Source organism: Nelumbo nucifera, chromosome 3 (genome assembly GCF_055504915.1).
Source record: "Nelumbo nucifera cultivar China Antique chromosome 3, China Antique-T2T, whole genome shotgun sequence".
Lineage (NCBI taxonomy): Eukaryota > Viridiplantae > Streptophyta > Magnoliopsida > Proteales > Nelumbonaceae > Nelumbo > Nelumbo nucifera.
This window is the reverse complement of record NC_142651.1, coordinates 33,979,277-34,002,791: the sequence shown is the minus strand read 5'-3', so window position 1 is coordinate 34,002,791 and position 23,515 is coordinate 33,979,277. Positions and strand designations below refer to the sequence as shown.

Below are 23,515 nucleotides of genomic sequence, written 5' to 3'. Positions count from 1 at the left end.
TGCTTTAGTTGAGGCGAACCAAGTTAGAATAGAAGTTATCAAGAAAATAGAAAGTCAAACTGTATTAGAGAAAGAAGACTTAAATTTGTATATTTCAAGAAACATTCTAATCTAAGTAAAAAATGACACCTAATTATAATTGTAATTGGCTGACTATTTGGTGTAAAAGACCATAGAAACTAGGATCCTTTGATTCTTTTCTTTAAACTTTTCTAAAAAATTTCCTTGTCTAGTTGTCTTACAATATTTGCCATTAATGTCATTCATAACTAGAAAACTAGAAATTAAGTTAATTTGTAACTAGGATAGAGACAACTTAGTTAATTAAGAACTAAATAGGTTGTAACTATTAACTATTAAGTCCGTCCGGTTCGGAGATGCGAGGTAATAAGTGAGCGCGGAGCGACATCCCCAAGATATTTTATAATATTCATTTATTGTTATTCCTTTTTTTGTACGATGATTGTGTATCATTCAAGATGAAATTTGGACCAATCAGAACCCCGTGAACTTCTATTATACCGATTGATTGGTCAGTAGTTTCTTAGGTATCATGCCTTTTCGGTATCATAGGTGGACGATTATCCACCAAAAATCCCAGACGCTTCAAAACGCCCGCGAAGCCCAGAGGCCGTTGAGTTGAGCAAAAGCTTCCGGATAAGAGAGAGAGAGAGAGAGAGAGGGGACCGTACAGCAATGGCGACTCTGCAATTCACCGATTATTCCAACCCAATTATCTTGCAGAGATCCTCGCTGAACGCTCTGTTTATAAGGAACCGCCACCACCGAAACTCTCAAGCTCGGTTCGTCACTAGAGCTTCTCTTCACCAACCTTCTATGAATCGTAGGCAGTTCATAGCCGAAACAGCAGCAGTTTCTTTATCTCTTGCACCTCTTAGCGGCTTCGTAGAACCCGCGAAATCCGAAGAAGCTCTTTCCGAGTGGGAGAGAGTTTACCTCCCGATTGATCCTGGGGTTGTCCTTCTCGATATTGCTTTCGTGCCTGATCAATTGAATCACGGTTAGTTGGATTTTGGGGTTTTAGGTTTGCTCTTTTGTTCCCTTAACCTGATTTTATAATTTATGAGGAGTTTAAACTTTGGATTCGTATTTGATTATCGCTTTCTATGTGCATAGAATATGATTTGAATAGCCCAAAATAACAAAACAAAAAATGAGTTGAATAACAGTCGGTTCCATTCTTGGTGTTTTTAATGTGTATCTTTTCTGCTATTTCTCTGGGATTCTATTTTCAGTCTCCTAGTTTTTTCTTTTTTGCAAAGTGCATTATGAAGTTTTTTTTTTTTTTTTTTTGGTGTGTGTGAAAGGTGAATATAGTATTTGCATCACTGTATATAGGACAGTGGAGAACTCTGCCAAAAAAATCTATACAAAAAAGGTCCACTGTAAAATGATCTTTACAACTATGGAGCAGCAATTACAAAATCATTATCCACAATCATCTGGTGCCAGTGATTATGCAAGTGGGAGAAATAAAATGCTTGAAACTCCTTGTATGCCTTAGACCAAAAAGCTATAAGCCTTTCCATACGTCCAATTAATCCCTCCTTATCTCTGGCTTCTCCCTGAAATAACCTGCTATTTCTTTCTTGCCAGATCCCCCAACATACTACAAAGGGTATCAGTTTCCATAATATCACTCCTTTTTTGCGTAATCCACCAGAAGACCAGGCTGCTATAAGAATGCTCAGGTCCCTTGGAAACACCCACAGGATTTCAAATAGTTGAATAAACTGCACCCAGATGCTATGGGAGACTGCAAATGAATTAATAGATGTGGGTGCCACCACCCAGACGCTACAAGAGTGCTCTTAGTTTGTTCATTCTTCATCATTGCATAGGCAGCATTGAGTGGGTGCCACCATGGCACCATTCCTTTAGATATCAAGTGATTAGTAGTGATAATCCTGTCTAGAATGGCTGTCCATGGGAAAAAATCACCTTTAAGGGTTCTCTATTTCCACTTGTGAGAATCCTGAGGAAAAGAATTTTGTTTCTACCGAGTGGAAACAATATGTCAATGGCTCTAGTAAACCAAAGTCATTGTTTAATAGCTATTTATCTTCAATCTCCCCTCTACAAACCAAAAATTGAAGATTTAGTTACGATTAGAAATAAACTTTTGTATCTTTATCCATGGATCCTTTATTCATACTCATTCAATTGGAAATGTTGATCCAACTCAAAAAAGAAATTATGCTTCGCAATTTCATAATCCAACTTTTTCAATTTCTAATTAACCCTTGGATATGCAAATCATGAGAATGTATATTCTTCCTCAAATCTGTCATTGAGTGGTAAAGGATTTAATCCTTTATATGAAATAAAGTTCTTGATCAGAATATGAATCAAACCGAAGGATCCCTTAATTATTTAAGTTGTTAATAGAACGAATCACACTTTTACTACTAAACTATACCCGCTACAATGTACAATGTGATTATTGTATATGAATGGACCCTTTGTCAAACAGAACAAGGGAATGAGATGTAATCAACATAGGATCAGAACAGAATATATATATATATGTACATATATTATATACATAGGTACATGCGGTAGACTCATAGTGTCTAGTGGCTCATTCAAGAATGAAATCAAATGAGCCCTTTTAACTCAGTGGTAGAGTAACGCCATGGTAAGGCGTAAGTCATCGGTTCAAATCCGATAAGGGGCTTTTTTCAAAAAACTCCAGTCTTAGTCTTCATTTTTTTTTTGAGCGGAGAATAGAGATTTTATATTTGTAATAAAAAAAGTAACTGCCTGTATACTGCATGATAAATTATCATTATAATGAGTTATAGTATACTATAAAGTATACTATATATACTATAGTAGTAGTATAGTTCTAAGAATATTTGTTCATTATTTGTTCATTATAATGATAAGTCATCCCACTTTTTGGAGTTGGAGGACGACTATGTTACTATAGGCCATACTCCTACTCATGTTTCATTATTCAATATTTTTGGTCCTAGGACATAGAGATTCTATCTACCCAATCCCAATTATGAATCACCAAATATTCCTGCTTTTTTTATTCCAATCAAATCCATTGTAAAGATTAGAAATAAAAAAAAAAAAAAATCAACAAAAGAAAAGTAAGTGGACCTGACCCATTGAATCATGACTATATCCGCTATTCTGATATTAAAATTCAATAGAGATGAAATTGTAGCTGCGGACCTTTTTTTTTGATTGAATTTCCTTGGACTACGAAAGAATTTGTCGATATTTCCGATTGAATCTTCTTGTTCCTGGATGCTCTATAGGAATAAATTGTTATTCCGTTCCTCCACAGAGAAACGTTTATTCCGAGTCACAACGCAAGAGCCGTCTTTTTTTTAATATCTTTTCTTTCTTTTATTCCAGAAAAAAGAAGTTCTGGATATATATATCAGATCGTGGCTTCATGTACTAAATATTTCTATACCGATGCATCCATTTGTTCCGACAATGTGATTGAGAACGGATGCGAGAAAGATACTTTCATTTCCAGTTTCCTATTATTTCATTTTAATATTGAATTTAGGAACAGGGACAAAAAAATAGGGAATTTACTTTTTTCTGACCGAAAAGAAAAAGGTAAAGTAAAAAAGTAAATGGGGAAATATTCGAAGTGTCTTTTTTCTTTTGATTCGACCCGTGAAAAGATAATATAATATACTATGGAGTTTTAGATTCATCTGAAGGAAAAGGAAATAGAACAAAGAAAATAATAAAAAACAATAAAGCAATTAAAAAATTTTTTAATTATAAAAATGAATTATTATTATTAAATTATATATAGGATACTGTAGTAGTTTAATATACATAGAAATTAGGAAAATTCATAGAGATATTTATTGACCTTTTCTCAATATCACTAACAAGATCCCAGAATAAGATTAGTTGATGGAACGGGAAGGGGTAGATCTAGAGAGTAACTGGTGCCGAGAGAAGGAATCACTTGTTCCTTGAACCGTTCTTTCAAAAAATCCATCTGATTGATGAGTCATAAGACAATTCAGGGTTCAGATGGTTATTAACACCATGTCATTCCAGAATAGTAGAACCCTATCCCCCTTTCCATGCTTGAATTTAATGAATTTTGAGAAATTCTTCTTGCATTTTCATAATGCCTTTCTATATGCTAGATCCATAAGATTGATGAGGCTGAAGGGAATACCAATCCAGATTAGTACCACCATACTTCACATGGATCAGTTTTCTCCACGGCATATCTTTCTCAGTGCTGTACCTCCAAATCCACTTGCCTAATAAAGCTTTATTCATATGCTTTAGAGGCCTGATGCCAATACCACCCCTTTCCTTGGGTATGCGGAGTTGCAGACCTGGTTCCATGCTATAAATGGAACTTTTTTGAATCACTTGGGCTATCCCACAGGAATCTCTCCTCATTTTCCAGTTGGTTTATGACTGAGGCTGGGGCTGTGAACAAAGATAGGTAGATTTTCCAACCTACCAACTTCCTTTTTTTTATTGTGGCCTTTTCAGCTTAATTTCTTTTCTTTTTCTTCTTTTGCTTGTTGCTTCCTTTTTGGAGTTTAAATTGGACGGTTCCACTCGACCATTTTATTATTCTGATTTCTTATCTCTAAATATAAATATACCATTTTCGTTTATTTCTTTATTTTGACTTCACTAATGATTGGAACAAAGAGAATTCTTTTTCTTTTTTGGTAAAGAAAAGAGAATTCAATTCTTATAATCTCAAGTCTTCATGATACTTTCATCATTTCTACTTCATTAGTGATTTGTTTCTGAAGGTTGTCCGATACCATCATCTCCACCTTCTTGGCCACACTTTTTCAACTCAAAAAACAAAGCCTTATCCCAACTATATGGTATCAGCTACATAAGTCATGTTTCGCTGTTCCACTATACCAAGAGTCATATGCTCTGTCAAGTTTTGAGCTCTCATATCACTTGCCACTATCTCAATTTTTGCCTTCTTGTATATCTTCTAAAAAACCATCAAGTTGTATCAATAGCTTTGTCCTTCCCATGAATATACTCAGCATAATCTTATCCTTTCTAGTATTGCAACACTCTGTATGCTTTAAATGATTCCAATTTCCATTTCCATTCTTAATGATTCAAAGACAATCTAATACTATTCCTTTGGGACTTATTTTGTTAAATTATGCAGTCTGATTTTGGTTTCCAGGATTTATGGTGATATCAGCTTTAATTCTTATTAGAGAAAAGTCCTATCTTCTATAAGTTCAGTGTTTAATTCTGTAACATTTGATGGATGGATGGTTTGATGTTTAGGCTTTCTTTTGGGGACAAGGCAAACTATTTTGGAGACAAAAGATGGGGGAAACACTTGGGTTCCACGTTCAATACCATCTGCAGAAGATGAGGACTTCAACTACAGATTTAATTCTATTAGCTTCAGAGCGAAGGAAGGATGGATTGTTGGAAAACCTGCAATCTTGTTGTACACATCAGATGCTGGTGAAAGCTGGGAAAGGATACCACTAAGTGCTCAACTTCCTGGTGATATAGTAAGCTTCTCCTATTGGAATCTTTACAAGCTTTTGTTTTTCTTTATTGTTTTGTAAGTTGGTAAATGGTGATGGGATGGCTACAAAGCAGGGAGGCAAGGCCGCAAGGATGTGGACTTACAAAAATGTAATAAAAAAAGATATGGAAGTGAGATTTTGATGGGTAAAAAGGACTGCTAATAATGTGGCTGATACATCAACTAAACAAGGGGTGGGAAGATATAAATCTTTTGGGCACAATTGTAAGAAAAAAGATAGGGGAGAGATAATAGATGAGTAATATCACACCAATCATATACGTATTGTTGAAGTAGACTATTACTAGGGATGTATTGGAGCTGAGCGAGCCAAATAGATTATTCGAGCTTGGCTCGCCAAAAAATTTAGCTCAAATTCAGCTCGATTCGAGCTTGATTGTGAGCAAACTTCCTATAAAAATAAAAAATTATACATATAAAAAATATTTTTTATTTTGTATATAAAAAATTAAGAATTATAACAACTAATTATTATACATATAATATTATTATATATAATATTTTATTTTTTATTTAGATATATTATTTTATATATAACATTTTTTATATCCTCACGAGCTAAGCTTTATTGGACTCAAGCTCGGCTAGAAGCTTGGTTTAGACTGAGAAGAATTGAGCTTTTCACGAGCTGAGCTTGAATAGCTTGTGAAAAGCTCAATTCATGTCCACCCCTAACTATTACTGACCTGACAATATCCTTAGACAACTCTAGATAATTGAGATTACATCACCATCATCAGAAATACAATACCTGTGCATTCAGCATCATCAAGTTGCATAAGAAGTGATTGCCTATTGCCTATCACAAAAGGACTAAACTGAATCTTCTTCTGCTATCAAAATTCACTATTGCAGATTCACCATCGATGACACCTTCTTTGTATAATGATAAATAAGGGGCTTACTGCACCTTCTCCATCACAGTCGCAGAGAAACAGGAAGACATAAAAGAGGGGGGGAGTGGAGTAATGTGTGATCAGAACCCCAATAAATTTAGATCATTCCTCACAAGGTTCTAAGATCTGTAAAGTATAGATAGGAGGAAATCTAATAATGTCCTATCAGAACCTTAGCTCTGATACCAAGAAAACAGCTAGGATTATGACTGAGAGAAAGAGAGGAGAAATTGTAGGTGAAAAAGAAGGCCATGTGAGGAGGAAACTAAACTCTTCCACTCTGGCAGTCTTACATTTATTAAAATGCTGGGATATCTAGGATCAATTACATAAAAACTGATAACTTATTGTAAAGACTCTTACCTAATGTTGGTCCAAGCTATCGGGGGTCTTGGGAGGGGTGGACTGGATACAGTCCTAACCTTGGCATTTTTTTCACAAAGTGGCCACTCTCAGACTCGAACCTGTGTTCTCACACTTGACAGATCGAGATGTTATCATTAAGCCAAGTAATAGCCCCTTGATAACTTATTGTAATAGTAAATTACATATATACCCATTGCTTATTCTAACAGTAAATTATACAAATACTGTGCTTTTGCTTTTTGAGTTAGGAAGGCTTTTGTGCTTTTGCTTTGTCTATCTGAGTGTTTGTTGCTTGGTTCTTTTTTCAGTTGTGTGTGAGTTGGTTGTTGTTGGTCCAGTAGATATTCCAACAAAAGCTAATATAATTGAAAAAAAGGGCAGCAATGTAGGACGGCTATGACCTAAATGTGAGTCTAGGAAGGTATTGATTCACTAGAATAGGCTTTAGGGATAATTTAAGAACTAAAGGCAGGATTGGTTTGGGTTGGAAAGGTTCGAATTGTTGAGACCAGCATTTAATATAATTTTTGTCTGTACTAGATGCCAGCAGCTTAAAGCTGACAACCACTAGAGGTGAGATTGAACTTGATGCAAATCCCTCCCAGGAATAGGAAGTCTCCAATCAAAGCACTGTTGTTTATACCTTCCCAGCTAGCATGTCAGCTAGGCTACTTGCAGCCTGAGGTACCCACATGAATGAGTGGTTCATGATAGATACAATGCTAATCTCATTGTATTTATGCCATAGGTTTTCTATTTTCAAAAAAAAAAAATTCAAATGGTTGATAAAGTTTTGAGAAATGTTGACGTTGGGCCAATGCTTGTCCAAGTATAATACAGATATGAAAAGAAAACTATGTTCTCAGTTTCTTCAGGTAATAAAACAAATTGGCAATTATGCCCTTAAGTTATAAACTAAAAACACAACAATACCCCTACTTAAACAAGACCCAACAGGAACAAACAGACAATATGGCCAGCCAGCCCAATACTCTCAACAATTATTATCAACAAAAGTGTTCCAACCTTGACAACTGGGGTGAACTTTGACTATTCACTTTGTTGTTACCAAGTATTTGGGGGATGTATATTTAATACATGGTAAGATGCACATATAAAAAGGGCATTACCCAATGTTGGTCCTGGCTATGTGGGATCTTGGGAGGGGTGGACAGGATACAGTCTTAACCTTTGGCACATTTTTGCCCAAAGTGGCTGCTCTCAGACTCAAATCTCCATTTGGCGCTTGCCAGTCCTAGATTTTACCATTACACCAAGCAATGGTCCCTATTAAGATGCACATATGCCAATTTAAAATTTAACAGTAGATACAATAATGTTCACTGAATTATTTAAGGTGTGTTGGGCTTTAATAAATTTTGTCTACATCCCAAATAATTTTGAAGCAGCATGATGGAGTAAATTTATGGCACAAGTATTAAATGGTAAGCAGAAAAGATTGTGTAGATGAAAAAGAGAGACAATAAAACAGTAAAGACATGAAAATATGAAGAAAGACAAAATGGGCACCTTAGTTAATGCTACTTAAGTTATCTATGGATCCCATGTGATCAACACTCTTCATTGTTTTTCTAGTATATCTCTGTTATATCCATGAAATCTCATTGCAAGAAGCTGTTCATTTCAACTCTCTGTCTCTTCTTTTTATGTGTAGTCTTGACATCATCATTCTTCTCTGACATTAATAGGTCTACATAAAAGCAACTGGAGAAAATAGTGCAGAGATGGTTACTGATCAAGGAGCAATTTATGTTACATCAAATAGAGGGTACAATTGGAGAGCAGCTGTTCAAGAGACTGTTTCAGCTACTCTTAATAGGTGAATTTTTTTAAATATCATTTTTAGTTTGAATAAGAAAATATAATAAATTCTGTGAAGTTTTATTCTGGTAAATTGGTATATTTCAACCTGTTTGATTTTGTTGGAGCATTTATTCAATTGGGTAGTTGGGTGAGGTGAGTGCTGCCAAAGTATATGAATTCCAGATATGCCAGAAGTTTAATTTGATTACCTGGCTCATGGTTAAATTAATAGTAACCATACAAGGAAAGTTGTTGGCAAGCAGGATCAATGTCCATTCTTTGTGGCACCCCTTGATGGAAGGTTTTATCAAACTCAACTTTGATGGGAGCAGTGAAGGAAATCCAGGGCCATCAGGGGTTGGTGGTGTTTTCAGATCGGAGGCAAGTTCAGTAATAGCTCCTTTTTTGGGACCAATTGGAGTTGGGGATTCACTGAGAGCAGAAATTCTGGCTCTGTTGGAGGGAGTGAAAAGGGCTAAGGAGCTGAGTATAAATAGGTTGATTATTGAAGGAGATTTGCAAGTGGTGATTGGCTGGATAGAGAAGACAAATGATGGGTTATGGACATACATTAATGAATGAAGGCAATTCAAGTGGTTAACTCAAGGAATGGATGTGCGTGCCCAGTGGGTTAAAAGATGTGTCAATTCATTTGCAAATGCTTTGGCTAAACAGGGGGTGGGAAGAAGTCATTTGTTTTAGATGTGAATCTGTCCTCCAAATCTGATATAAAACTGATAAAAAATAAGAAAAGTGAGAGAGAAAAGAAGGTTACGGCAGAATAGAAGAAGATGGAAAAGAAGAAGAGAAAGGAGAAGAGTGTTCGATGGGTTTCTCTCTCCCTTCACTAATCTTTTATTAATCTTAATAAATTATGCTAATTACAAGTTTGCCCTTTAAGTGAGCAACCAGAAAAGCAAGAACTTAAAAGAAATTAAAAAGAGATTAACAGGCCCATTAATTCATAAAACAGATAGAACACTATTTAAACATAAAACAAATATTAGGGCCCATTCGGCCCAGTCTCTCTACACTCCCCCTCAAGTTGAGCATAAATGTCAATCATGCCCAGCTTGCTTATATAGTGTGTCAGCTTTCCTTTTGGAACACCTTTGGTCAAAACATCAGCCAACTACTCTTCTGAAGCAATAAATGGCAAGCAAACTTCCCCTGGAGCAACTTTCTCTCTTATGAAATGTCTATCAACCTCTATGTGCTTAGTTCTGTCATGCTGAATAGGATTGTGTTCAATGTTGATAGCTGCCTGGTTGTCACAGTAGAGCATCATTGGCTTTTTATAGTCAATAACCCAACTCTCCCAAAAGTGATCTCAACCACAATAATTTTGACACTCCATGTGCCACTGCCCTGCACTCTACTTCGACTGAGGACCTGGCAACTACAGATTGTTTCTTACTTCTCCATGAGACAATGTTCCTTTCCACCAAAGCGCAATATCCTGAGGTGGATCTCCTATCATCAATACATCCGGCTCAGTCAACATCAATGTATGCCTCTAGCTTCATGTGTTCATGCTTGGCAAACAGAATACCTTTCCCTGGAGTGCCATCAAATAGCATAGAACTCTTTCTGCAGCTGCTAAATGTGTATTTCTGGGAGAATGCATAAACTAACTAATAGCACTTACTGCATAGGAAATATCTAGCTGAGTCATGTAGAGATATAACTTCCCAAGCAGTTTCTGGAACGCTCCCCTATCAGTCAATAGTTCACTATCAGTAGCAGAAAGCTTATGGTTTAGGTCTATAAGGGTGGAAACCGGTTTAGCACCAAGTTTGCCAGTCTCTGCAAGGAGATCAAGAACATACTTGCGTTAAGAAATGAAGATATCATCCTTAGATCTAGCAATTTCAATTCCCAAGAAGTATCTAAGATCCCCCAAACCTTTTATCTCAAATTCAGTGTTAAGAAATCTTTTGAGCTTAATCACTTCATGAGTGTCATCACCCGTAACCACAATGTCATCAACATAAACAAAAAGTCACCAAAGAGTTACTTCTCTTCACAAAGTATGGTTAGATTGAGTCTATGTATAACCAAAAGAAACAAGGGGCAGCTGTGAACCTCTCAAACTAGGCTCTAAGGGACTGTTTGAGACCATAAAGAGACTTCTTCAATTTGCACACCTTCCCTTGCATTTCCTTTCCATACACCCCTGGAGGTAAAGAGATATAGACCTCTTCATGTAGGTCTCCATTCAATAAGGCATTTTTGACATCAAACTGGTGAAGGGGCCAATCAAAAGTAGCAGCTAGAGACAACAAAACTCGAACTGAAGTCATTTTAGTCACATGAGCAAAAGTCTCAAGGCAATCAATACCATACATTTGAGTGTAACCCTTAGCAACCAATCAAGCCTTAAACCTCTCAATAGTGCCATCAAAATGATATTTGATAGTGAATACCCATTTACAACCCACTGGTTCCTTCCCTTCAGGCAAATCCACAATATCCCAGGTATGGTTCTTATGCAAAGCATCTAGTTCAATCATCATAGCATCCCTCCATTCAGCTTTGGACAAGGCTTCTGGTACAAACCTAGGAATCACATGGGTAGAAACTGATGCAACAAAAGAATAATAAGTAGGGGATAGAAGGTTGTAGGACAAATGTTTAGAAATACAATGTGCTATACACTTCCGCTTGCCTTTGCGAAGGGCAATAGGAAGGTCAAGGTCTGGGAAGGTAGCAGGTGAGTCAGAGGAAGGCTGACCTGTTACCTTAGTACTGATGGGTGGTGCAAGAGGCTCTGATGAAGGAGTGGAAACAACTTGCCCATGCCTGAATCTTTGCCTTTGGTACCACCTTTGAAGAACAGGATGTGAGGAAAATATAGGTGGATTAGCTGAGGCAAGAGGGGGAGCAGGAACATGTGAGGTAGACACAGTTGAAGGAGAGGCAACAGAAGAGGATGACTCAACAAAAGACTCAAAAGGAACTGGAAGAGGAACAACTAGAGACATAGCAAATGGTTCCTTAGAATGCTCCCCCTCAGGAGGAGTATCAAAGAAAGGAACAAACTTGGCAAAAGTGACATGCCTAGAAACAAAGCGGGTGCCACGAACCGAATCAAAACAGCAATATCCCTTCCGTGTGGAGGCATATCCTAGAAAAATGCACTTATGTGCTTTACGTTCAAATTTGTGTCTCTAATGATTATGAATATGTACATGGTAGGTGCACCCAAAAATTCGGAGAGGAAGAGAAAAGAGATCCTCCTCATTGGAAAAGAGAAGGCTAAACGGGGTCTTGAAACCCAAAACCCGAGAAGGCATACGGTTAATAAAAAAAGTGGCAGTAAGGACAACATCCCCGCAAAATTTAATAGGAACATGAGATGCAAAAAGGAGACATCTAGCAACCTCAACCACATGGAGGTTCTTCCTTTCCGCTACTCCATTCTATTGTGGAGTGTAGGAACAAGAACTCTGATGAATAACCCTAAAGGTCTCAAAGTAGGATGAGAGGTTCTTCTCAAAATATTCCTTAGCATTATCATATCAGAATATTTTAATCTGGGTGTTAAACTGGGTAAGGATAAGTTCATGAAATTTTTGCACAATAGTTGGTACTTCATCCCAGGATCTCATGAGATAAATCCAAGTATAGCGAGAATAATCATCAATAAAGAGGATAAAATACTTGTAACCCCCCATAGTAGGCAAATGGTATGGCCCCAACACATCAGAATGCACAATATGAAAAGGAGAAATAGATCTTTTATTGCTTATTGAATAAGAATGTCTACAATGATTTGCAAGTTCACAAGACTCATAATGAAGACTCGATAAAGACACTCCCTTAAACATATCGGGAAACAAATTACTCAAGGCAGGAAAAGGTAAATGACCAAACCGTAAATGACATAACATGACTATCAATAGAGACTTTGAGAAAACAGACTCCAAAGCAACTCCATTAGGTGGTCCAAGACTCCTATCAAGTGTGTCCAGTAAGTATATTCCATTCGCCTCACGGCCACTCCCAATCGTCCTCTGGGATTTCAGGTCCTGAAAAACACAATGGATAGGAGAAAAGGTTATGCTACGGTTCATGGATTTAGTCAAGCTACTAACAGATAAAAGGTTGGTATTAAGCTTGCGGAAATGAAGAACAAAGGATAAAACAAGTGTCAGAGGCCTTGATATCTCCTTTACCAGAGATGGGAGCAAGAGACCCATCAACAAGGGATATCTTCTCTCTACCAGATAGGAGCTTATATGAACAAAAGAGGTTAGACAAACTGGTCATATGGTCTAATGCACCAGAGTCAATAATCCAAGGGATTTTATGATTACCTAAAATCGTAGCATGATTTGTAAAAGCACGAGTACTTGAGTGAGTAAATGCGGATGATGAGGTGTTGCATGAAGGGTTGGATGCTGAAACAGTGGTCTCCAGATGATTAAGTAACCTCTCATACTTTTCAAACTCTGCCTTTATTGCTGTCAACTGCTCCATAGCTGATCTTTCTTCACTTTCCTTGTTTCCACCCTTAGGCACTATGGTAACATTAACATTCTTAGGCTTCCCAGTCTCACCATTCTTCTTAAAGTTGTTGTATTGTTGTTGTTCCGAAACCTGTCTAGGAGAAGATCTGGATGAAGTTTCCAACAAATGTCCTTAGTATGCTTCGGCTTCTTGCAATATTCACATATTACTTCTTTCTTCTCAATTGGCCCCTTCAGCTTTATTCCAGCATGTGCAAAGTGTTTTGTAGGTGGTCCCTATAACTATACTTGTCGCCTACTTTCTTCACTACTTACCATGGTATATGCTTGAGCAGGAGCGACCTCATCTTTGGCCAGGATGTTCTGCCTAGTAATGTTGAACTCAGGGTTGAGTTCTATGAGAAACTCAAACACCCTGTTTCGTTCCACCATTTTTCTAAATGTGTCTGCATCTTTAGTACTCTCCCATACAACTGTCTCCATAACATCACTTTCCTGCCATAATGACTTCAACATGGAGTAATAAACTACTACACTCTTCTCCCCCTGTCTCAGATTGTTCACATCACTCTTCAGCTTATAGGCTCTTGTGACATTTAACTTTTGTGAATATGTTTCTTTATCGCTGTCCCAAATCTCCTTGGTTGAGGTCATCCAGAGGTAATGCTGACTTATATGGGGCTGCATAGAATTGACCAACCACCCAATCATTGTGTAGTTCTCCTGCATCCATTTCTCATATGCAGGGTTTGTCTCTGCAGGTTTCACCTTACTACCTGTGAGATACCCTAGTTTACCTCCACTACAAATATAAACCTGTATGGTTTGTGCCCAGGCTAGATAATTGGTTCCATCTAGTGTAATTGTGGTCACACCAATCAAAAAGGAATCTACTGGGCCAACCCCAAATACCGGCATTTTCTTCATTTCACTTCCAAATTGCTCCATTGATCAAACGAAAATAAAAAAACTAGTTTTTCAGTCTTTATAGACCTAACTGAGGTCAGCACAGTACCTAGAGATTCAAAAACTAGGGTTTCCCTGCACCCGACTATCGGGGAGGAAGAGAGAAGAAGTGGCCACTCCTACCAGAGCTTCACAACCTTTTTCAAATCTCAACCGCACACTTTTGAGGATCAAACTACACCTCCCAAACCCTAAGCGCCACACCCAATCCTTCTCCTTAACCTGTAACTTGAAATATCTCTAGTCGGCTAGGGTTTTGGGCAGAAAAATTACAGCTTCAATTCTTGGCAATTTTCAGCCATATTCTAACTCTCCAAACTCTCTACCAACTAGGCAAATAGTCCTCTGATTGATCAGCAACCTATCTCTCCATACACTCTTCTAATCGAAGGGTGTATGGGAAAAAAAGGAAAAAGAAAAGAGGAGGAAGAACTGCGCTGATACCAAGATGTGAATCTGTCCTTCAAATCTGATATAAAACTGATAAAAACTAAGAAAAGTGAGAGAAAAGAAGGTTACAGCAGAATAGAAGAAGAAGATGGAAAAGAAGAGAAAGGAGAAGAGAGTTTGACGGGTTTCTCTCTCCCTTCACTAATCTTTTATTAATCTTAATAAATTATGCTAATTACAAGTCTACCCTTTAAGTGGGCGGCCAGCAAAGCAAGAACTTAAAAGAAATTAAAAAGAGATTAATAGGCCCATTAACTCATAAAACAGATAGAACACTACTTGAACATAAAACAAATATTAGGGCCCATTCGGCCCAGTCTCTCTACAGGGCTACACTGTAATTTTCCTTTTGGCGGTGAAGTAAGAGGGTTTACCTCCCCCACCTTTGTATTTAAACCTTTTTCTTAATTAACGAAAGTTTTCTGTTACTGATCAAAAACATACAAGGAAAGTTGTTGCAAGCTCAGAGTCTGAAAGTATGCAATTTTATTTGGAGTTGGTGCTGAGTCTAGTGAATCCCAAGGAAATTATACATAATAACCATTTCTCTTTGAACTTCCCTTTCCACTTTGCCATCTAAAATTATGATTTGTGACCTTCACTACCTTTGTTACTTGTGATTTTTGCTTGCATTTAGACGTTCATTTTGCACGATATTTCCCTATGTCCTGAAAAGGCTTTTTGTTTTACCTAATTGGTAATTGCAATTAGAATATTAGATTCTGTTCTCCTTTAGACTTCATAAAATAGAAAGAAAAGAACTTTGTTCTCCTATACAATCTATGGTTTTAGTTGGGTTGTTCTTGTATATAGAATGTGATAAAAGACTATCATATTAGAAATAAGGAATGAGTTGTTCCTTTCTACCTGGTCCAGTTATTATAAATAATGGTATTCTTTTAATGCTTTCACTTCTAGAAAAGATGCACTATAGCTATAATCATCTTGCAGTTAGTAACATATCCTCCTACAAACTAATAAATCTCCTTCTCTTCTTCAGAACAGTTTCTAGTGGTATTAGTGGTGCAAGCTATTACACTGGAACATTTAATACAGTAAACCGCTCTCCTGATGGGAACTATGTTGCTGTCTCAAGCCGTGGCAATTTCTATCTAACTTGGGAGCCTGGACAGGTGAGCTTTGTGTTTATATGAAGCATTTGAATGGACTGGAGTAGCAAACAATAGATTTTCTGGTGTGTAGTTGAAAATTTTAAAATTTTGGTAGCAATATTAAGATGATTATTAATACAAAAACTATTTCACCTGAGGAAAAAAGTAGTATGATTCTGTAGCTTTTATAAGTCTTTCAATCAGTTCTATTAAAAAGCACCGAGTTATGAAAGGGATTTCTGGTGAACAGTGGTGCATTGATATGACCACCTGTTACACCAAATGTAATCACCAAAAGAAACAAGTCTTTGGATCTGATCAATTCAAAATGATGTCTATCTGTTAGCTTCCATTAAGGTTTTAGAATCCATAGTTAACTAAGATTTGGTTCCTATTTGCAGATGTCATACTAACAAAGAATGTTAATCTAGGGGTAGTGTAATCTTTAGCATCTCTGAAAATTTCATGTGGGATCCTATTAGGACTGTCAGATGCCTCATTCCTTTGTCTGCAGCAATTTTGGCCAAATCCCATTATTTACCACTTCAACCTAAGTGCAAAATGTAACATTTGCTCTTTCTTGGGGCTCTGTTGCATCTGGTAAAGATAGTTACGCTTCTCTTTTTTTGATTAGTCATTCATATGCCTCTCTTGCACAGTTACTTTATGACTTCTTTTTACTGTCATATATTTCTTTTTCCCCCTCTTTTTTCATCTCCCCCCTTTTGTAGCTAATTGTTACTCTAGGTTACCTGTGTCAGATGGGATTGGTAAATCATTTAAAGCCTTTCTCACCTTTTCATAATTTGCAGCCATACTGGCAACCACATAACAGGGCAGTTGCAAGGAGAATCCAGAATATGGGCTGGAGAGCTGATGGTGGTCTCTGGCTTCTTGTACGTGGTGGTGGCCTTTTTCTCAGCAAAGGCACAGGAGTAAGTAAAAACCAACAGTTTCTGCTAAGTGAAATGATCTATATATTCTAATTTCTGATGAACTGCACGTATGCGTTACCAATGCTTGGATATTTCTAGAGCTGCTCCCTCATTGGTATGAGCCTCATGCACTGGGCTGCCCATCTAGGTTTCATCTTGCTAGTTAAATAATGATCTTTTTCCTTTTTTTTCTGAAGAATTATAATCTGAATGATTTCATCATTATACCCCAACACTTTATTAGGTTGATTTCTGACTGAAAATCCTGGGTTCTTCACTGATAGCCTGATCCAAATCATATGCTTCCAAGTTTGGATCAAGGATCAAAATATCGCAACATATCGGGGTGTATCGGGGGCTTCCCGATACGCCCCTACAGGGGGTGTTTTGGGGTTTCGTCTAGTTCAGGGGGTAAACCAGCCTTAAACCGACCCCTCTGAACCAGTTCCAAAGAAAAAATAGAAAAATAAAAAGCGTGCAAAGATATTGGTTTGGATTAAAAACTTGACTAGTATCTTAAAAGAAAATGAAAAAAAAAAAAAGAACAGGGAATGGACCTTGCATGGGATGTCTTGTTAGAACAACTCAACATATTTTATGCAAAGGGACGTGCAATAAGTTGGTGAACCTTTATTACTAGATTTTTCCCCTTGAAAGGCTGCTCATGGAGTTCTTTTATTCTTTTGTATTATTCATGGAGAAAAGAAATACAATAATCTCAAATGCTTCTTTCACAGTGACAACATCTGCCCTGCAGGAACAGGAGGAAGTGAAAATATTGTCTTTTATATTTATGAATGTTTTTTAATGCATCCATCAGATTTCTATCTATAAATGTAACAGTGCATGTCACCATTCCCTTTTCTAGTTGTTAGAATACAACTAGTAGCTGCTGTAGATTGTGCCTTTTTTTTTTCGTTTTCTTCCTGAAAATTTTTATCATTCCATTCTTCAGATAACAGAGGAATTTGATGAAGTTCCAGTTCAAAGTCGTGGTTTTGGCATTCTTGATGTTGGATATCGATCAAAGGTAACATATGCATTGAACTTAGTCTGTGGTAATATAAAGTCCAGCTAAAATAAATAAATACATGCATGCATACATAATGTGTATGTACCCATACACACGGATAAGAAACGCGGTTTCTTACCTGCAACCTCACTCATTGTTGTGGAAGAGAAAGTCAATTATCCGAGTTGTACCCTCAATGATATTATGATTATTATCCATCATTCTATATTAACGGAATATTAGCCCAATGAACTTTTTAGAAACAAAACACGTTTACTTTCCTTTTTTTCCAGACTACCACCAGGTATCCGATCATTTGATGGATCTACCATCAATTTTACTTAAGTCAACTAAGCCTTGCCCCAACTATATTGGGTTAACTACATGAATCCTCTTCCATATTTCACTTTTTTCAGTGCCATATCCATTGTTAAATTAGGATGTATTACTAAATAGTAAATAAAAGAAAAGGCATAAGGAAAACTATATAGAAATAAATGCTTTTTTCTTTCATGGGTGCCACCAGATATACAATCATTCAACAAATACAAGCCCAATGAATTGTTTTAGGAACAAACACATTTTCTTTACTCTTGCAAGTCTACAACTCAACTCAGCCTTAATCCCAAATATTTGGGGTCAGCTATAGGGGTGATCATTTCTAGTCCGACCCATAATATATTTGTATATGTAATTGTGTATATATAGTATACCCTGAGCTATTTTATTTTATATAAAGTAGACACACACACACAAATATATTATATGTTATATCAAGTATCATATATACTTAAATATAATATGTTTAAATTCATAGGCCTAGAAGCCTGGCCCATTATCACCCCACACCCCTAGTCATCTACATAAACCCTTTCCTGCCATTATACCACTTACACCATGTTCCTTTGGTCTTTCAATTGCTCTTTTAGAGCCTTCTACTTGCACTCACTAATTGGATCTGCTCATAATTGTTCTATAATGTGTTCGCTTTTTAATCTCTCCTTTCTATTCCTGCCATTCATCCAACTCAATGATTTTTTTTATCATTAACTGCAACTTTCATTGATTAAAGAAGAGAAAGAAAGTACAAGTACAATTAGACATAAAACAGCTTTTTTCAATACCAAAGAAAATTAAAATCGAGCCCAATACATATGATTTCTCCTAACCCCTTGTTTTTTTCAAAGCATCAGCCATGTTGTTAGCCATCCTTTGGATCTATTGAATTCTAACATCCATACCCCCTAGAAATCCATTTAATCTTCTTGAACTCATTCATCCATCTCAACATTGTCAACTCACCTACATTCATTTTTTGATTATGTTGTATCTTCATTGCTGAACGCTCTATCCTATATAGGAAGGCTGGTTTTATAATTGCTTATAAAATTTTCCTTTTAAAATCATTGGTATATGCAAGTTACATAGTAAGCCTGACTCACCTCTCCACTTCCACCAATATGTAGTTCGCTGTGTTTTATGATCATCAATCTTAATTGTACCATCATGGTTACTAATATTTTTTACTAAAATTACAATACATGTATTCTTAGTTTGACTTATCTTGAAACCTTTCAATTCTAAAGCATTTCCTCATTGTTTAACATTGCATTCAGCCCATCTGAGGTCTTGTCGATCAATACTATATCATCAGCAAAACATGGGACCTCCTATAAATGGCTAGTTAGTTCATCCATAACTAATGCAAAAAGGTTTAGAGTAGTGCTGACCCTTGGTATAAAGCATCTCTCCCTCCTGAGTTCTCACATACATATCCCTAATGATCTTAATTTACTTACCTGAAGCCCCTTTCTAAGTTCTTATTGATCTCCCAAGTAAAAAGATTGTCACCATAGTTGCTAGTCCTAGTATGAATCCAATTTGGCTTTTTGATACACTAGTCTCATGTTAATAACTGCTCAATCACCTTTCCCCAAAGTTTCATAATATTGCTCATAAGCTTAATCCTTCAATGGTCATTGCAACTTTGTATTTATAAGAAAAACAACCTACAAGAATAAGGGAAAGTAGATCTTTTGATTGATTTCTTTAAACAAAAAAAAACAATTAAATACTATTAAGTTCACAGTTTAGAATGAAACAATTTTACATGTAGATAGCTGGGGTCAACACTGGGTAATGGCCTTTTTCACATGCTGAAGTATTTAGGAAAATGAAAGTTGACTTTTACCAGAGATTCTCTGCAGCTTATTCTGAATGGTTTCATGGTGTGCCAGGATGAAGCCTGGGCAGCTGGAGGCAGTGGGGTTCTGTTGAGAACCACAAATGGTGGGAAGACATGGATCCGTGACAAAGCAGCTGACAATATTGCCGCAAATCTATATTCAGTGAAGTGCGCTCTATTACTTTTGAACCTTTGACATTTCTTCTTTCCTATTGGTCGTTAAGCTAATGTTATCATAAATGTTAATCCTACTAGAGAGCTTTTTAGGTTTCCATTATCTCTTAAACTATCCCTACTGTTCACGAAACTAACAACTGTACCCTTACTGTTTAGGTATTGTCTTGTGGTACCCTTAAGTTTTCTGACAATTGTTTAAAACCTCCCTTGCCATTAATTTTCCGTCACATTTCGTTCACATGTGCTCAGTCTCCAGGCATTCAGTTCAGACGAGTAAGACCTTCGCCGGTGGTAGTTCTTTGTTCACCGTCAAGAAGACAATTAACAGAGATGAAGATGGAGGAAGGAGAAGAAGAGGACCCTGTTTCATCACCATCCCACCTCTTCCCCTCCCTCTCCACCACCCTTTCACCCTCTCCGATACAATGTGAATCTCACCGCTGTGGGAGAGGTCACTCCCTTCATTTTTACTTCATCGGTCCCCGTAGGCCATAGCCGTAGACGACTGTAACACCATTGGAGTTCATTAACATCCGCCGACAGAGAAAATAAAAGAAGAGGAACTAAGAGGAAGAAGAAAAGAAGAACGAACGAACGATTGGCGGATTTTATATGAAGATGGTTTTAATCGCCCACCCATCAAGCTCCTCTCTCAACAATATATCATCTTCAGTGCGATTCACATACACGACGCACATCTCCGTATCATCTTCTAGGTCTCTCAAGATTGCTTGGGTCACTTGATAGATGGGTGTGATTCCAATCCCTCCGGCCAGCATTGCGAGCCGCTTCACAAACTTGGGCTTGCCGGTGTACTCGATGTGTCCCAATGGACCCTTAACGTCCACGATGGAGCCTAGGGAGAGAGAATCCAAGAACTGTGGCATGAGCCCTCCATTGGAGAATTTAGATTCATGCCCTTGAAGTAGACCTTGACGACAAGATCAAAGTAGCCCACTTCGTCGACTAAGCTTGTTAGGGTGTAAGCACGAATGCAGAGCTTATTGTCTATGGTAGCGGAAGAGACGGACGTCATGAGACAACAATGCGAAGCGGAAGAGACGACAGCACGATATCAAAGAGATTGAAGTCTTGCAGAAGAGACGTCGTGAGTCTATGGTAGCCCACTTCCCTACTGGTAATCCCAGGACTTGATCCTTCGACGGCAACGCGAAGCAGAAGAGATGGACATTGTGAGAGATTGAAGTCTTGCAGATGAGCTTGCATGGAATTTTTTCACGCGGTATCAAAGAGCAAGAAAATCTGGCAAAACCAACGGCTTCTCCAAAGCCATGCTCTCCGTGTCGGAAGCGACAGAAATAGGGCTGAGCCCGTTACCGGCTTGTTGTCTACCCGTGAATGGCTGACTTCCTTCTCTGCCCATGAATCTGAGGCAAGAACTGTTGCATTTCCCGGCAAACCCCGCTTACCCATCGGCTCTTTATCTTCCACCAAATCCGCCATTGCTCTGACCTTGGGCGGGGCACAGATTTCTTTTTCAAGCAAAGCTTTGAAAAAATTGGAAATCAGGGGTTTTTCATCAGTTGGGTTTTATTTTGAAAATTTGATAAATAATGAAGGGCAAATTCGACATTTCATTTCCTTCCGTTAGCACTTAACGACAATGCCAATTGTCAGAAAACTTAAGGGTACAGTTTGTCAATTTCGTGAATAGTAGGGGTAGTTTAAGAGATTTACCCTTTATTTTATATATGTGTATAAATGAATTCAACTGATAAGAGAGGAAAAAATGGTATATCTTTTATGACTTACAATAGGCGAAAGCTGCATATGTACATTACACATTGCCTATCCTATCCCTTCATGGTTCATTCTGAACCGTTCACGGCCTTTGAACCACGTGTGTGGCATCTTCATTTACAAGTTCTTTGATATTGATTTTTCTTTTTCTGCAGGTTCATTAACGATAACAAAGGCTTTGTGTTGGGAAATGATGGTGTTCTGCTTCGGTACCTTGGATGATTTGACAGCTAAATGTCCTCATGTATGGAAACTTATTCTTTGAGTCGTCAATTTGCTAGTGCCAACCGTTCCACCAAGAAAATTTGGTAGTACCTACTATTTTACCTTTTAGCAAGGAACCTAATGGAATAGTTAGTGGTGTATATGCATTTGCATGTTGAGTTATAAGAGGGCTCTCTTCATGGTTTAATTGATGATAGTTGATCCTAAACAACAATAGCTTATTGCTAAAGAACCAGCTGACAGTTGAATCTAACCATCTTTTGAAGTTCTTTTATTAAGATGGTTAAGTACTTCCAATCAGTGTTGACTTTTGGCCTTGGCCAGCTTGATGGGTTGTGGAGTGGATTGGACTATCTGGATCAGAGAAATGTTCCCTTGTCAGTTAGACAAATATTAAAGTATTGATGTTTGATTAGGACCATCTAACACTATAATTCCTGGACTAATGGTCAATTCACAAAATGTTTTACTAGTTGGAAGTATTATTTTAGAAGGATAATTGTCACTGTTTCGATGATGAACTTTCAAAGTTATTAGACAATGTAAGAGCTTGATCTTGACCACACTGTCTGAGACACTGCAATAACCTGCATTAAATAAGTCATTGACACAAGGTGTTGTGGGTGCAGGTTTACCAATTGCACATTTTCGTACCATCAAAAGTCGGTTCTCGTGATGTAACATATCTGGAAAAGCTCTGTTGAATTTTGGAAGCATATCCATTTTTCTACTTTCCAAGTCAGAGGTATGATGCAACCATATCTGGAACAGTTGTTTTGTATTTGTGAAGTTAATGTAATATTCAAATTTATTCTTGTAACATGTACATCGCGTGACTGTTGTAATATTTTAAAATTTAAAAACCCAGTTTTACATTAATTTCTTTTGCCCCAAAATTGAATTTTTTCCGTTCTTATTTTTTGCTTTTTCAATTTCTTTTGCCGCATCTCTATTCGCATCAGAGAGAGAGAGAGAGGATGTGACATTAGTAATTTAGTATGTGACCTGATTTATACCGGAGACAAATTCAGCTTGATCGTCTAAACTACATGTAATGGAGAACATGGACCTGAAAACGCATATCTAGTCATCTATTTAATACCGATTACTTTCATCCATATGGCTCAGTTTGGGAAGAGTACAAATACAAGGTTTGGTTTTCAAATACCGTATACAACAAGGTTTTGCATTATACAAAACTAGCTGGTGATGGCAGGGATGCCGATAGATTATTTGCTTTAAATTTTCAGATTACAGAAAAGAAAAACTACAGGGAAGGATTCAGAGCTTGAATGAATTAAGAACAAATAATAGATCGATTATTTTGAAATGATGCCTGCATAGATTCGGAAAAGAAACAGAACAAGGGTATGGGTATAGCAGCATCGATGGGGACATTGAAACATCACTGAGATCTCCACCCTCTGATGCAGCAGGTTAAAGTCAAACAACTAAAAGCTTTTGTAACTCCTGCTTCAGAATTCCGAACCGTGAACTTCATGAATTTAAATGGCATTGCCTTTGGGTTTGGACCACCATACTGGTGGAACCAACCACATATC

The 23,515-nt window shown here is 37.3% G+C and overlaps 1 protein-coding gene and 1 non-coding gene across 3 annotated transcripts; both read left to right on the top strand.

Moving 5' to 3' along the window:
- The first annotated feature begins 614 nt into the window (after positions 1-614).
- Positions 615-22,832, top strand: HCF136 (photosystem II stability/assembly factor, chloroplast (HCF136)). 2 transcript variants are annotated; one of them, XR_734402.3, is made up of 9 exons: positions 615-1,021; positions 5,299-5,534; positions 8,544-8,674; positions 15,547-15,679; positions 16,471-16,593; positions 17,549-17,623; positions 19,843-19,958; positions 21,884-22,036; positions 22,583-22,832. XR_734402.3 is itself a non-coding variant. In XM_010251695.3 (9 exons), the coding sequence occupies exons 1-8, from the start codon at positions 697-699 to the stop codon at positions 21,948-21,950; spliced, it is 1,206 nt and encodes a 401-aa protein (XP_010249997.1). In that variant the 5' UTR covers positions 615-696; the 3' UTR covers positions 21,951-21,972; positions 22,583-22,832. The 2 variants fall into 2 exon arrangements, 1 of the variants encoding a protein (XP_010249997.1); XM_010251695.3 differs by having other exon boundaries at positions 21,884-21,972.
- TRNAT-GGU (transfer RNA threonine (anticodon GGU)) lies at positions 2,627-2,698 on the top strand. The gene has a single exon. It is a non-coding gene; the product is annotated as a tRNA-Thr (tRNA).
- Positions 22,833-23,515: the final 683 nt, after the last annotated feature.